Source organism: Takifugu flavidus, chromosome 6 (genome assembly GCF_003711565.1).
Source record: "Takifugu flavidus isolate HTHZ2018 chromosome 6, ASM371156v2, whole genome shotgun sequence".
NCBI classification, from domain to species: Eukaryota; Metazoa; Chordata; class Actinopteri; order Tetraodontiformes; family Tetraodontidae; genus Takifugu; species Takifugu flavidus.
Window position 1 is genome coordinate 7,687,508 of NC_079525.1, and position 14,146 is coordinate 7,701,653.

The 14,146-nt window shown below is 45.2% G+C and overlaps 3 protein-coding genes across 4 annotated transcripts; all 3 read right to left on the reverse strand.

Annotated features, from left to right (window-relative positions):
* Positions 1-78: 78 nt before the first annotated feature.
* zgc:66455 (uncharacterized protein LOC393502 homolog) lies at positions 79-3,435 on the reverse strand. The gene is made up of 9 exons (XM_057035966.1): positions 3,248-3,435; positions 2,463-2,962; positions 1,938-2,298; positions 1,755-1,796; positions 1,582-1,682; positions 1,061-1,122; positions 836-996; positions 590-745; positions 79-522 (listed from the first exon to the last, which is right to left on the reverse strand). The coding sequence occupies exons 1-9, from the start codon at positions 3,408-3,410 to the stop codon at positions 161-163; spliced, it is 1,908 nt and encodes a 635-aa protein (XP_056891946.1). The 5' UTR covers positions 3,411-3,435; the 3' UTR covers positions 79-160.
* Positions 3,436-3,625: 190 nt separating this feature from the next.
* b3gnt2a (UDP-GlcNAc:betaGal beta-1,3-N-acetylglucosaminyltransferase 2a) lies at positions 3,626-5,732 on the reverse strand. The gene is made up of 2 exons (XM_057036059.1): positions 5,255-5,732; positions 3,626-5,183 (listed from the first exon to the last, which is right to left on the reverse strand). Exons 1-2 carry the CDS (start codon positions 5,288-5,290, stop codon positions 3,960-3,962), a joined length of 1,260 nt encoding a protein of 419 aa, XP_056892039.1. The 5' UTR covers positions 5,291-5,732; the 3' UTR covers positions 3,626-3,959.
* Positions 5,733-5,872: 140 nt separating this feature from the next.
* commd1 (copper metabolism (Murr1) domain containing 1) lies at positions 5,873-8,102 on the reverse strand. Of its 2 annotated transcripts, none has more exons than XM_057036157.1 (3): positions 7,878-8,102; positions 7,125-7,415; positions 5,873-6,570 (listed from the first exon to the last, which is right to left on the reverse strand). In XM_057036157.1, exons 1-3 carry the CDS (start codon positions 8,049-8,051, stop codon positions 6,463-6,465), a joined length of 573 nt encoding a protein of 190 aa, XP_056892137.1. In that variant the 5' UTR covers positions 8,052-8,102; the 3' UTR covers positions 5,873-6,462. The 2 variants fall into 2 exon arrangements, with proteins under 2 accessions (XP_056892137.1, XP_056892136.1); XM_057036156.1 differs by having other exon boundaries at positions 7,818-8,101.
* Positions 8,103-14,146: the final 6,044 nt, after the last annotated feature.

Consider the following 14,146-nt stretch of genomic DNA (forward strand, 5'->3'; position numbering starts at 1 on the left):
GGAAGTTCTCAGCAAAAATCTTTTTTTTTTTTAAACATGTTTCAGTAAATTAAATGTAAAACTTAACAGAACATAAACTTTTTCCTGTTATAGCTTTACTCGAATGTTTCCAAATTAGCTTTTTAATTAACTGAGTTTCCAGATCATTAATCCCGTTCCCTCAGATCTTCCCTCTCTCCTGCGGCTCCTTGTATCCCTCCATCATCAGCGGGCTGAAGCGCAACAGCGGTAGCTCCACGGCTGGGCAGCACTCCTTCACCCGCGGCCAGCTCTCCCGGAGGCCCCGGGCGGGCGGCGGCGGGGGCAGCGGCGGCAGCTCTGCGGGGCCACAGTTGTCACGGTGCCGGTTGTTGTTGGGGTCAGAGACGTTTCCGGTGCTCTGGCAATGCACCTGGAACGCCCCCCGGCGGTGACGGTGGTACAGCAGCCCAGCTGCCGCCAGCAGCATCAGGACCAGTGAGCTGAGCAGGAAGAAGAGAACGTAGACACCTTTGGTTTCAGCTGCCAGACCAGAACCGAATCCTGCAAGCAGACCACACAGTCAGCAGCCCAACAAAAACACACCAGGTGAGTGTGAGAGGAGGGGTACCTGTAGATGTCATGTCGATGCACACAGTCCCCCCGGAACCAAGGCGGGACACGTCCCGGAAGCCGGGCCTGCAGCGGCACGAGTACGACCCGAACCAGTTGACACAGTCAGCGTTTACGTCACACAGAACCAGCTGGGTCCCACATTCATTTACATCTGAGACGGTTTACAGGTTGTTTCACTCACACCAGACAGAGAGGCAATACCGTTTATCATGACGTCACCAACAGCATTTGCTCACCCTACCTGCTGTCGACACAGACACGATGACGGCGCCGCTCCGGCTTTCAATGACATCAGTGGCAATCAGCCCCTGCAGAGTGGCGTGGATGACCCCGTGGACCTTAAGATCTCCAGGTTCCTGACTGAGCTGTACCCAGAGAATGAAGAGCGCCCCAGCGTTCAACCTGTACACACACGCATGCGTCAGCGATGAGAGCTGCTGCTGGCATGACAGGATAGTGGACCGACCGTTTGATTCTTTTGGAAGACATGGACAGTGGAGTCTGCAGAGCCTTCAACTGATCACTGATCTGCAAACACATGACAGCTGTGACGGAACTGATCCTCAGGGTCGGTGATGTGACCCCTAGGACTGAAATACCCACTCAAACATTTTAATTCAAGTCCATTCATCACGTAGTTATTTTGCCAAACAAATCCCGCCCAATGAGGGCTGTAACCAGTCAGTCCACCTGGTGATCAAGACAGTTCATAAACTGTAGTAGCTTATTTTCATAAAACTGTGGAACTTTTCAATTGGTTTTTTACGTCGCAGCAGCCTTGTAATAGAACAAACGTCCACCAGGTGTGCTACAAACAACGCTTTGTTTAAACCAGTTAGGCTAAATAAAAATGGACAAATTTGGTTTTGTGAAAGTCTGACCTGAAATGCAAACAACTTTAAATCAGCTATGGCACTAAAAGTTGCTTGAGTGTAGAAACAAAACTGTCCAGACATCCCCGTTTGACAGTTGTAGTTGTGGAGTTACCAGAGCCTTGACTGAGAGTAGCAGGGACCGAGCCACATGGTCCCAGGACTCGTCCAGATCCTGACTGAAGGTCACTTCGACGGCAACTTCAAACAGGTGATCTGATCACACACAGACATACACACACAGAGAATCAAGCGTGTTGGTTCAGAAGTGCTTAAGGTTCTGCTCACCTCCAGGAAGATGTGGACTCTCAGAGAGGTTCCTGGTGTTGACTAAAGGAGAAAACAACCCACACGAATTTAAATTCGACTTGATTAGAAGTAAAAAAAACTTTTGTTTTTAAAATCATCCCCCCAACCAGCACACTGATCTGTCAGTCTGAAAATGGATCAGAAGAGACAGAAAGTTCTTACAGTTCCCTCTTCGGTCTGACTGGGGCTCCATCACATTGGGCTCAGAATCGCTCTGATCCGTTTCTGATTCCTCTCGGGGGAGAGGCACTGGGCTAGGGCTGTGGTTGTGACCATTAGCAGACTCCTCCTCCCCCTCCCCCTCATCCTGTGGGCTGGATCCTTCCAGCACCTCTCCTGGTGTCCCAGGGGAGGTGTGATTAGGGGGTCTGAGCTTGTGGGGGGCAAGTGACAAGCTCTGGATGGGAGGCCGGTCAGAGCTTGTCACTTGCCCCCCTTGAGCTTGAGCGGTCCCTGAAGTGGAGACTGACAGTGTAGGGGGGAAGACGAGCTCAGTGGTGACTGGATGGTGGAATACATCCATCTGGGTTGGCATAAATTTGAGGATGGAAAGAACACATTAGTATCATGCAGAAAAACATGTTTAACATTAAACAGCATCTGAAATGGAACTTAATGTGTTCTTCTGATTGAAAAAAAAATGTTTAAAAGACTAAATGACAGGCAGGAGTTGCACGACTGACTCACCTTCTCATTGTCCTCAGGCTCCTCCGCCATCAGATCAAAAAGGTGACCGGAGTCTGCAGGCAAGTCAGACTCCACCAGTCCTGGATCAGATGTTTCACCAGTCAGTATCTCCTCTGGGTCATAAACAACAGGTGGTCCAAAGGCCTGATAGCGGCCATAGAATCCCCTGTAGGGGACGCTGGGCCAGCCCCCAATCAGGAGAACCACCTCTAGCATGTTGGTGGAGGATGTAAACTTGGTCTCTCTCCAGCATTTCAGCAGAAGCTTGTGGCCCCCAGCAGGGTCTTCCACATGGAGCTGGTCCTGTTTGACATGGCAGGCGTCAGCAGGGGTCAGGTCTTCAAGGTCCAGGTGGACCCTCTTTGTGGGATCTACACGGATGGTCCAGTTGCACCACAGAGGTGGGTTGGAGCACAGATAATCAGGTGAGAAGAACTCTCCAGAGTCCCCGCCCAGCTGCTGGTGGCAACTTCGCAGGGCAAAGAAAGCACCATCATCACCTGAGAACAAAAGAGAAACCTTCAGGGAAGAACCGGAGCCTTCAGCTCTGAAAATTCAGAAGTCAATTACTGAGGAAAAATGAAAAACAAACATCAGGAAATGAAAATAAAACAAATTCACCATGAATAGGAATTTAAGGAAGGTTCCAAAACATTCTTATGTTAATTAGCTTTGAACTTTCCTTTATCAGACCTCAGTAACTTGCTTGGAGGTCTGATGTTTCGGCTCTGCTCACCTGTAAACTCAAAAGCAGTAGTAGGTCTGTCTCAGACATGGATACTCACCTGGAGAGCTGCTCACCTTAGAGTCACAAAGCATCCAGAGTCCTGCAAACACATACAATAACATCCTCCTACTTTGCATCATTTCACTGCATAACAGTGAGGATTCCGGACAGCCTGAGTTTAACTGCTGTTTCCGCTCCCAGTTGGAGCAGCTGAAAACCATCAATTAGCTGATTAATGTTGTCATTATCAGATGTGACCAGTAGAGGTAAGTTCTACACTTTATCAGAATCGTTGTTTCCAGTGTTTTTCACCGGAGGATGAAATGTTCATACATGAAGTGTACAAATAATGCTTGATGTAGATCATAAATCTAAGTTTATATCAACTTTTTGATATGAGCTGCCAAACGCGAACACAACTATAGAAAAAAGAGAATTTAAAGTTTCATTAACGCTGTTTCTTCGGTCTAGAGAACATTTTAATAAGCAGATGTCAGTAATCAATGTGAATGCCATTTCTGCAGTTCTTCAGCTCTACACTAGATGGTGCTAAAACACACAAGTCTTTAATAAGAATATTGAGTTAAATGAAGATTTCAAACTTCACTTTATGACTTGACAACTCTCAGCAAATATTTAGCTAATTTAGCTTTTTCTTAAATGTCGATGTCTTTTATGCACAGCCTGCAGAAAAGTGAAGATGCCTTAAAACAGTTGGAATAAACAATTTGAAAGACAAAGTTTTAGTAAAAGTCTGCCAGATGTCGCATTCACTGACACTCCAAGTCTGGATTTGTGATCCATGGCCATATTGTTAGCATCTCCTGTGGTGTCTGGCTGTGAACCAGCATTAGGCTCCTGTAGGTACATGGGTTTTTCCTGTATTTCTCCTCAATCCCAAAGGTCTTGAAACCACTGTGTGTCTTGGGAACAATGCCTAGTTTTTCCAGGCACATTCCTGTATAAACATCATCGATGGGATACAGAGCCACCTGCCAGGATATGTTGTACAAACGGAGCACTAGCTCACCAGAAAGTAGGTACCCTCCACCTCCAGCATAAGGAGGGTAATGACCTACAAACACGCTCTCTGGGATGAAATACTTGTGCATCCTTTCTCGGTGTGGACTAGCATTACTGATGACATCACCTGTAAAAAAATCCTTCTTCTTGCTCTCTGGCAGTTTTTCAAGGAATTTGATAATTTGCAAAGTGTTTACAAAGACGTCATCGTCGCCCTTGAGTACATACCGGGCATGGGGACAGTTCTGCTTGAACCATTCCAGGAAGAGGACCTCCTTCAAGGTCAGGTTGAAGAAGGTGTCTCTGTAGTCCCACTGCAGGAGATCTTTGTGAAGTTCCGCCTCATGACTCAGGATTCCCTGTAGGTCCGGGAAGTGGTCCGCCGGCAAGGAATTGCCGAGCAAGAAGACTGTTGCCACTGTCTGATTGCCATTCTTCCTTGTTTGTCCCCATGTTTCACGGATAGCCTGCCGGCGCTCGAAGTGCTGGATGAGGGACTTGACCACCACCAGCAGGAAGGGGGTCGTGTCACACACGCATGGCTGGTTTATCAGCATGGGAAATGTCCGACAGCGCATGTGTAACAGAAAATCCCTGAAAGGCTGAGGCAGAGTGTTGTAGTCCAGGACCTGCAGGGGTACTCTGTAGTCTGGTTCACAGGGGTTCATGGGATCTGTGTCGTTCCGCCAATCAGGCTGCTCCAGAAGTCTGGCATTGCCGGAGAATGATGAGGTGACCAGAGGGTTGTAGATGAAGTCCAAACGCCGCTGCTCCATGTTCCAGAAGGAGGTGGCCAAAACCTGCTGCCGCCAAAACCTTGATTTGATATTAACCCTCTGGCTTACATGTTTCTCTTGGCTAAAGTTCCAGGAGATGCTAATCAGAAGGCACACCAAGACGTTGAGCAACATCACTATCCCGAAGAGCCAGTGTTTGCGGCGCAGAGTAACCACGGCGCCTCTTTTGTGCACCTACGGCGAAAACAACATATGAAGAATCTGAAACAGTGCGTAGGAATCTGGAATTCCGCAGCATCACTCACAGCAAAGCCAGGATGTAGTGGGACATTTGGAAACATGGAGGAGGCCTATTGGACCCTGACACCTTCAGAAACAAGACCACCAGAGGAATAAGGCGACAGAAAGCTCCAGTTGCATCCGTTTGACTTCACGTGAGCATTTTTCAACTTTAACTCTGTAGAAACCAGCCCTCAACCTTCTTTCCCTCCACATGAGAATCACACATTTCCAATTCAGCTACACACGTGAGGCAGCAGAACACATCATGTTTTTCCACTTAAGCTTAGGAGGCAGATTTATTCCATTCAGCCACTTTGACTTTCCTGTCTGGGAGTTTTAGAGAATATTGTTCAGAGCAGCACAGTGTCACCTCGAGTCAGCAGCTAATCTGATCAGGAATTTGACCTTTCAGAATTTCTTCATAAAAATGTTAATTCATACAAAATGACCGATGGATCAGCAATGCAGCAATCAGGTCTTTGACAAAGTGGAGGGTTAAGAATTTTTTAACTCTTCAAACTATTTCAACATTTTCTGGGAAATCATTGTTGCCATGGTAAAACAACATTCATGGTTGCCATCCTGTTTTCATTTCCTGTTTAGACATTAAAGAGCTTTTTCTAGAATGAAATCTACTTGGATAGATTATTGCATTTATTATATATCAAAATATACAATTCAAACACAAATAAAAAAATTGACAGGAATTGTATGAGAACCAGAAAAAGACATTTTAAATACATTTTAGGCTTCATCATCATAAGATCTTTCAGGTGAACTCAGGTGGTCAAATGTCAAACACTCAGCGGGTGGCACTTGTCCTCACATCAACAAAATTTGCTATTATCATTTTACATTCAGCAAAGACTCAAAAAGTAACAACTGAGCAAAGTTTAAAATCTAATTATGTTCATTTGTGGAATGCTGTGGCTTTTTTTTTAAACATTTATTACAATTGTTGTGGAATAATTTCTCCTTTAAGGACTACAAACAAACCAATAGCATTTCAGCACATGAACAGTTGATGCCAACGTTGGCACCACTGGTACTCTGACGATCAGAGAGAAGCTGACAAATAACACAGCAGTGTTTGTGCCACAGCACAGGTCAAAGGTCAGGTCTGCCTGTCTGGAGCAAAAAAACAGCCAAACTGATGCAACGGCTGTTGCCCAGAAGTCTCAGTCACAATTGCAGCTGGCTCATCCCTCCACAGAAACCAAATGTTCTTGTTTTAGGTGTGATGAACGAAGCGCTCGATGCTGCTCTGGATGTTGGCCATCTTCTTCAGCACGTCATTTACACCAACTTCATCAAACTCCAGACAAACAAACTGAGAGTCCTAAAAAAGAAAGAACATGATGGACTCGACTACAAATTTGATGGAGTGTTCTTGGCTTTAAAGGTCACTAATTACTGTCGACACCTTTCAGTTGATTTCCATACAAATGTGAATATTTAATTCATTTGTCAGTCAGTTGGACACAGAACTTCAGTGGATCATCAGAATTTTAAAAAGTTCTACGTCAGACTGTAAGTCCGAGTTGTCTGGGTTAATTTATGGGATTATGGCAACAGTTGACATTTGACTTGGATCCATATTTACCCAATCATTATCAATCAATCTTTATTTATATAGTGTCTGTTACAATCAAAATTGTTTCTAGGCGCTTTACAGAATCCCAGGGCCTGACCCCCAACAAGCAAGGAAAAACTCCCCTTTAACATGAAGATATGCAGGGGAGGGGGGAGGGGAAGCCATGACCCAACAGGATGACAGAGGTCTTTAAGGTGATCATGTTTCTGGAATCAGGAATCTGCTGGGATTCTGCTCATTCCAGCGAGTTTTCCCTGCAGCTTTTCTTTTGTTTGAAAGAGGAAAAAGGCGAGTCTCACCTGTGTCGCTTGGCCCACTTCCAGCTCCACCAGCGCCAGTGGACCACTGTGGACTGTTTTGTCCCCCTGGCTGGCAGCAGTGGGGAGATCCACCCTCCAGGTGAGACCCCTCAGGCTGGGCTCCCAGCGACTCTGAGCCAGCAGGCTCTCCCTAACCCGCATCCGCTGGGCCTTCCAGAAGCGGGAGAGGACGGCCGCCTGCTCGGCGCTCACTCCGCCGCCCTGCCTCCTTGTCTGTGCAGTGAGGAAGGCCTCCAGCTGAGCGTGATCCATGTCTGCAGTGGCAATTGACTGAAAAAATAAGGAAAAGGCAGACGTTAACACCCTCATTATGAATGAATCCTTTTTGTAGTCTAATAATATGTCATTTATGCAGCCTACTGATAAACCATGCAACCAACTGCAGATGTCCCATTGTATAATACAAAACCATTCAATTTATTTGAAAATCAACATTTCTTGCCACAAATATGGAAATATGCAGTCGTTTGGGGGGAACCTATAATGTCCAGGGCACCAAAATGACTGGAAGCTGCTTAAGTGGCAAACAAACACGTCAGAATGTACTATCCTCACCAGATTAATCAACATTGTATTGGTTAATTTATTGACAGCGTAGTCAATATATTTTCCTCTCACATAACCTTTTTCACGACTGTTGTCAAAGAATTAAGATGTAAAGATTTAAAATACCAGTACTGTAAAGCAGTGTTTACGATCAGAAGTAGTTCCATCATGGCGGTGATGCGGTACCTTCAGGAGGCTCCTCATTTTACTGTGCAGCGTCGTGAACTCCTCCTGGGGCATCTCCGGGAATAGCTCCGTTCTCAGCAGCTGCTCCGTCACGTCCGAATTGTAATAAAATTCTTTTTGAGCGATTCCGTTCAACAGTCCGCTCAAAGCTTTTGTTGCTTCAACCTCCGCCATGATTCACTTGTGTCACTGTGTGGTCACGTGGGGCGGACTGATCTATCACAGACTGGTTGTGAGCCGGTCCTTCACGGCGCATTGTGGGATTCGTAGTTTTGCCTTGAATGAAGGGCTTTAAGTACTGAAATGTCTCTAAAACATCGAAACACACAGTTATTAGGCGTATGACACTCGATTCTTAGAAGTTGTTATGTTTCACTTCAGAACAAAATTCAGTTTTATCTGCAACCATGAATCGATTAGAGAAACCTGTCAGTGGATCGTTGTTCTGTAGCCCGGAGCCTCTAGCAGAATAGCAAAGATGATGCTAAAGGTTAGCTGATCCTGTTCTAAGCATTTGCTTAGAATAATGACTGTAGCTATAGAATCACTGACTATAAACTTTTTCACAGAAGAAGGTTTTAAGTCTAACCTCAAAAGTTTTTTCTAGTGTTTACTTTTCAGGAGGAGATAGATCTTCTTTTATTCCTTTTCCTTCAGAAGAAACAGAAACAGCGTCTTCCGAAGAGGGAAAAGCTGAAATTTCATCTAGTCTCCCTTCCTCTTTAAGAGGAGCTAAAACATTTTCCAGCCCTTCATCTTCTTCAAGAAAACCTCCTAGTCTTTCCTCTTCAGGAGGAGCTGAAGCCTCACCCAGTTCTTCCTCCTCTTCAGGTGGGGTTGAAGTTTCTTCTAGTCCTTTCTCCTTTTCCAAAGCAGCAGAATCTTCTTCTAGTCCTTCCTCTTAATCAGAAGTAGCTGAAGCTTCTCTTAGTTCTTTCTCCTCTTCTGGTGGAGCTGAATTTTCTTCTAGTCCTTCCTCCTCATGCTGAGCTGATTCTTCTATTCCTATCTCCTCATGCTGAGGATTCTTCAAGTCCTTTCTTCTCTTCAAGAGGAGCCGGAGCTTCAACGAGTCCTTCCATCTTCTCCAAAGGAGCTGAAGCTGCTTCTAGTAATTCCTCCTTTTCAGCAAATACTGAAACCTCTTCTTGTCCTTCCTCCTTTTCAGGAGTAGCTGAAACATCTCCTAGTTCTTTCTCTTCGTCAGGAGGAGCTAAATTTTCTTTTAGTCCATCCTCCCCATGCAGAAGAGCTGAAGCCTCCTCTAGTCTGTCCTCCTCTTGTGGAGAAGCTGAAGCTTCTAGTTTTTTCTCCTTTTTGAGAGGGCCTGAAGCTTCTTGTCTTTTCTCCTCATGAGGAGGAGCTGAAAATTCTTCTAGTCTTTCCCCTTCTTTGGGGAGAAAATAAGCCTCATTTAGTCCTTCCTCCTCACACAGAGGACCCGAAGCCTCTTCTGGTCTTTCCTCTTCAGGTGGAGCTGAATTTTCCATTTGTCCTTCCCCTTCTTCAGAAGGAACATAAACTTCTTGAAGTGCTTCCCCCTCATGCAGAGGTGCTGAAGCTTCTTCTAGTCTTTGTTCCTCTCGAGGAGCTGAAAATGCTTCTGGTCTTTCGCTTTCTTTGAGAGGAGCTGAAGCATCTTGTAGTTCTTTCTTTTCTTCCGGAGGAACATAGGCTTCTTCTAATCCTCCCTCATGTTTAGGAGGAACTACAGCTTCTCCTCCTCTTTTCCACTTTTTGGGTGAAACTGAAAAAGAAGAATAGGCCCAAAACCAAGGGCAGAGAAAGAATTGGTGTGGAGAAAACAAGAATTAATGTGGAAAGAGAGCTGGTCTTCAGAGAGGATGGACATGAATTCATCCAGGTGCTAAAAGTGCTGGGAAATTGGCAACTGGAGATAGGTTTGCTTTCAGATGAGGCTTTGAGTTTTAGTACCACATTGGAATATTTGTGGAATCAATAAAAACACCCCTTCAGACACCGACCAAGTGAAGAGAAGAACCTGACAATGGGGTTGGGTTTCTTAGATGGTCTGCTCAAAGGTTTTTTTTACTATGTAGATCATACAGTCTGCAACAACGGGCTTCTCTGAGTACTTTAATAGAAACAGCACCTTGTTTGGACTGCCCATGTTTTTGCACAGTGTTTGGTGGATTATTTTGTTTGATCAGAGATGATTGATCAGAGATGTACTGGTCTTCATCCCGCACTCGTTCCCAGATGTATTCAAACAGAACAATGAGGAGGTTATTGTGGCAGTGACGTACCATCTTGGCTTCAGCATAAATGTGATCAACAATCCTCGAAATGATCAAAAGGACAATCTTTTTTTTGTTTTTCCATCTTGTTGATGAGCTGTAATTTCTGCTCATGCACAGAAAAGCTAAAACCTTCACATTCTTCCTTGCATGGAGGACAGGATGAAACTCTTTTTTGATTCTTCTTACAAATTGAGTCATATAAATCCTTCTTTTGGTGGTTTTCACGCTGGTGACAGGTGCGAGAAACTCTTGTTCAGGGAAGGCTTCTTCTGGAGTTGCTGAAGCCTCTCTTGGTTCTTCCTCCAGTTCTTTCTCCAAAGTAAGGAAAGCAATTTCTGGTGCTTCTCCTCAGTGAGAAAAGGCTACATTTTCTTCTGGAATGACTGAAGTATCCTCTGGTTCTTCTATCAGTTCAGGAGTGGTCAAAGTATCTTCTTCTGGGGTGGCTGAAGTATCTTCGAGTTCTTCTAGGTCAGGAGAGTGTGACAGTTCTTCTGGTTCTTCCTCCGGTTTGAGAGCAGCTGAATTGTCTTCCGGTTCTTCCTCAAGTTTAAAGCATCCTCTGGGTCTGCCTTCAGTTCAGAAGTGACTGAAGCATATTCTTGTTTATCTTGCAGTTCAGGAGAGTCTGAAGCATCTTCTGTTTTTTCTTCCAGTTCAAGATAATCTGATGCTTCTTTTCATCCTTCATTGTCTTCAAAAGCTAATGCCCCTTTTGTTTTTTCCTCCAATTGAGGAGAACCTGCAGCTTCTTTATGTTTAACTTCCTCTTTAGAAGCTGAAGCTTTATCTGGTTCTACCTCTTCTGTAGAGACTGCTGCTTGTTGTGCATAGTAATGCATTGACATTGTTTGTTTCTTGGTGTCTTGTGTTTCGGGTGTACCAGTCTCTGTCTGAGAGTGTTGCTTGGTTAACCAACAATGTAATGTTGTTTATGCTGTACAGTGCCAGGAGGAATGCGAGGAACTGTACATTGGGGAAACCAAACAGCCTCTCCACAGTAGAATGGGTCAACACAGATGTGCCACCTCTTCAAGTCAGGACTCAGCAGTCCACTTACACTTAAAGGAGAGCGGGCACTCCTTCGAGGACAGCCAAGTACGGATACTGGTCAGAGAAGACTGCTGGTTTGAGAGGGGTGTCAAGGAAGCTATCCATGTCAAATTGGAAAAACCATCCTTAAATAGAGGTGGTGGGCTGAGGCACTTCCTATCACCCCCATACAATGCAGTCCTCCACTCCTTTCAACAACAAACCAAACATTTACACCATTCCAGGAGACCTGGTGACTCACCACCAAGCAGACAAAGGGGAGACACCACAACCGAAACTAGGTGAACGACCCTACCAACGACTCTGCCAACGACTCTCAGGTGACCACTCAGATCATTAACATGGCAATGGTCCACAGGGGCTATATTTTCAAGCTCGGTCCCCAGCGAGTTCAGAACTGAAGAAGCCTTTTGGATAGAAGGCAAAACGTCTTCAAAGAGAAGAAACAGTCCAGTTGACAGAGAAAACTATCTTGGATAACGTTGACCTGGATGATTGAGAATCTACACAGCGACCTTTATGATGTCACCTATGCGCTAAAAATGCACACAGCCGTGTTCTTGGTTAACGGCAGAGGAGCCATTGTGGCCCTAATTAAGCTGGACAGGGAAGAGCAGGAGTGGTTCATTCTGGATGTGGGGGCCGTGGACACCAGGAGCCCCACCACCACAGCTGCTGCAGTGTCATCCTCAGATTTTCTGCACATAGATTCATTCCAGTGTTTGATCTTTATAACTCTGGAATGAGTTCCTGTCTTGCAGGTCACGGTTCAGGTGGAGGGTGTGAATGAGCCCCCACAGTTTTCCGACAATCAGTATAAAGCATTTGTGCTCACCATCACCCCCTACAGAACCCCTGTTATCACTGTCAGGGTAATCACACACTGTCGTTTTCCAGTTATTTTTAAATCAATCAATCAATTAATCAATCAATAAATCAATCAATCTTTATTTATATAGTGTCTGTTACAGGAAAAACTCCCCTTTAACAGGAAGAAACCTTGAGCAGGACCAGGCTCATATATGGGGACCCTCCTGCTGATGGCCAGCTGGGTAGAGAGAGAGGAGAAGGGGGAAGGACAGGTAGAGGAGAGAATAGGTAGAACATAATATAACATAATTATATTATATTAATTATTAATTGATTACATTATGTTAATTAAAATAAGCTGCTGGTCGAGTTGGGTTGAGTGGTTCAGCGGGGTCGGAGGTCAGTAGGTCAGTATACAGCATATGAAGGCGGCGATACCTGTAGATGAATACAGATGGTGGGGAGGCAGAAAAACTACACAAGAGATAACATTACTAGTCTACTTGGTGAGGAGGAGGAGGAGGAGGAGGAGGAGGAGGAGGAGGAGGAGGAGGAGGAGAGAGGAGAGGAGAGGAGAGGAGAGGAGACCATGACCCAGTGGGGTGACAGAGCCTGTCAGGTGATCATGTTTCTGGACCCCGGCAGCCTTGGCCTATAGCGGCATAACTAAGATGTTAACCTAATAATTAGACGACCCCCTCAGTATGATAATTTGTCTATGATAGTAACTGGAACTACAAAAGTAACAACAATAAGCTTTTTCAAAGAGGTAGTGTTTAAGTCTGATCTTAAAAGTAGCATTAGCATTAACCAGCAACCTAGCATGAGGTTATTGGAACACCAGCCAATACTTTTGAACCTGTTTTTCAACCTTCTTAATCTTCCAGGTTGACTGAAAATGTTTTTATGTTTGAATGCTAAAATGTTGAAGTTCCATGTGATTCTTTCTTCCTTTGACTGCTGGCTCAGCCCCTTACCAAACACATGGCAAGTCTTCAGTTACTGCTGCCCCTCCCACTTCACTCAGTCTCCACCCACACCGGAAGGAGGCTGAATCCTGTATAACACTCCTCACTCCTCTGTCTGAATTTAACTAGATCTGATTAGGATGTTAGCTCATTTTCTGTTTTTAGTAGACTTGTTTTGATGATAACAAGTAGATCAAACACCTGAGGTGACTTTCTTCTGGCTTTCAGGCCTCAGACCGGTCAGCTGGTCTACAGTCTGACAGCAGATAGACCTTACCTGGATGCCAAGCCCTCCTCAGGTCTGGTATATGTGGTCTCAGTACTGGAACTGCCCTCAGGGCTGATAGAGGTTCAGGTGAAAAATCACAGACCCGGCAAGACTCACCTTTGTGACCACACTAGAGGTGAGACGATACAAACTCACGGCCATTTCACTCTCCCGAGCTCCCCTCGCCTCACAAAGACAGAACACAGTAGCTGAAGCTCAGTAAATAGTAAACTGGTGTCGTATTCGGCTCTGAAGAGAAAGTTTCCTCTACAGAAGAAAAACGCAGCAGCATATCGTTCAGAAACATTGCGGTCGCTCATCATCGGCAGAGTTGTGCCTGTGCTTTGCTTCCAGGGGCCGGTAGAAGGCGGTGTGAGTGGTGGTGATTAGGTGATTTCTCTTAACCAGCCTGCAAACACGGTGAAGAAGCAGGTTGACCAGCTGGAGAATTGAGATGCTGGTGTTCACCTGTTATTGTTTCTGCTTTCTGAGGTTCTAAAAGTTTCTTTATCAGGTCTTTAGGTATGGTTCTGGGCTGGACCATAAACATCGTCAAGGTGAGGAATGATGAACGAGTGGAGTCCAGAATGTTGAGAACTTCTATGAGGACTCTGGTCAGCTTTGTGGCTACAGACAGAGAAAAGACAGTTTCCTTTGGAGATGTCATAAAGTGAGATTCAGAAAATAAAAACTCAGAGGAGCTTCTCAACGTTCTTTCACTAGTGAGACATTGTTGGTTCTCTTTCCTCCACATTTGTGAGACACATTTCAGCTACCAAACTGTCAGGCTCTGTGAAGTTGCATGACACATCATGTGGTGGAAGCTTCAGAGCCAATCAGCTGCTGTGAGGACAGAGCTACTCAAAGTCTTTGGGAAGGAGGTCCAGTTTCCCGTAGAGGTGGATCCTC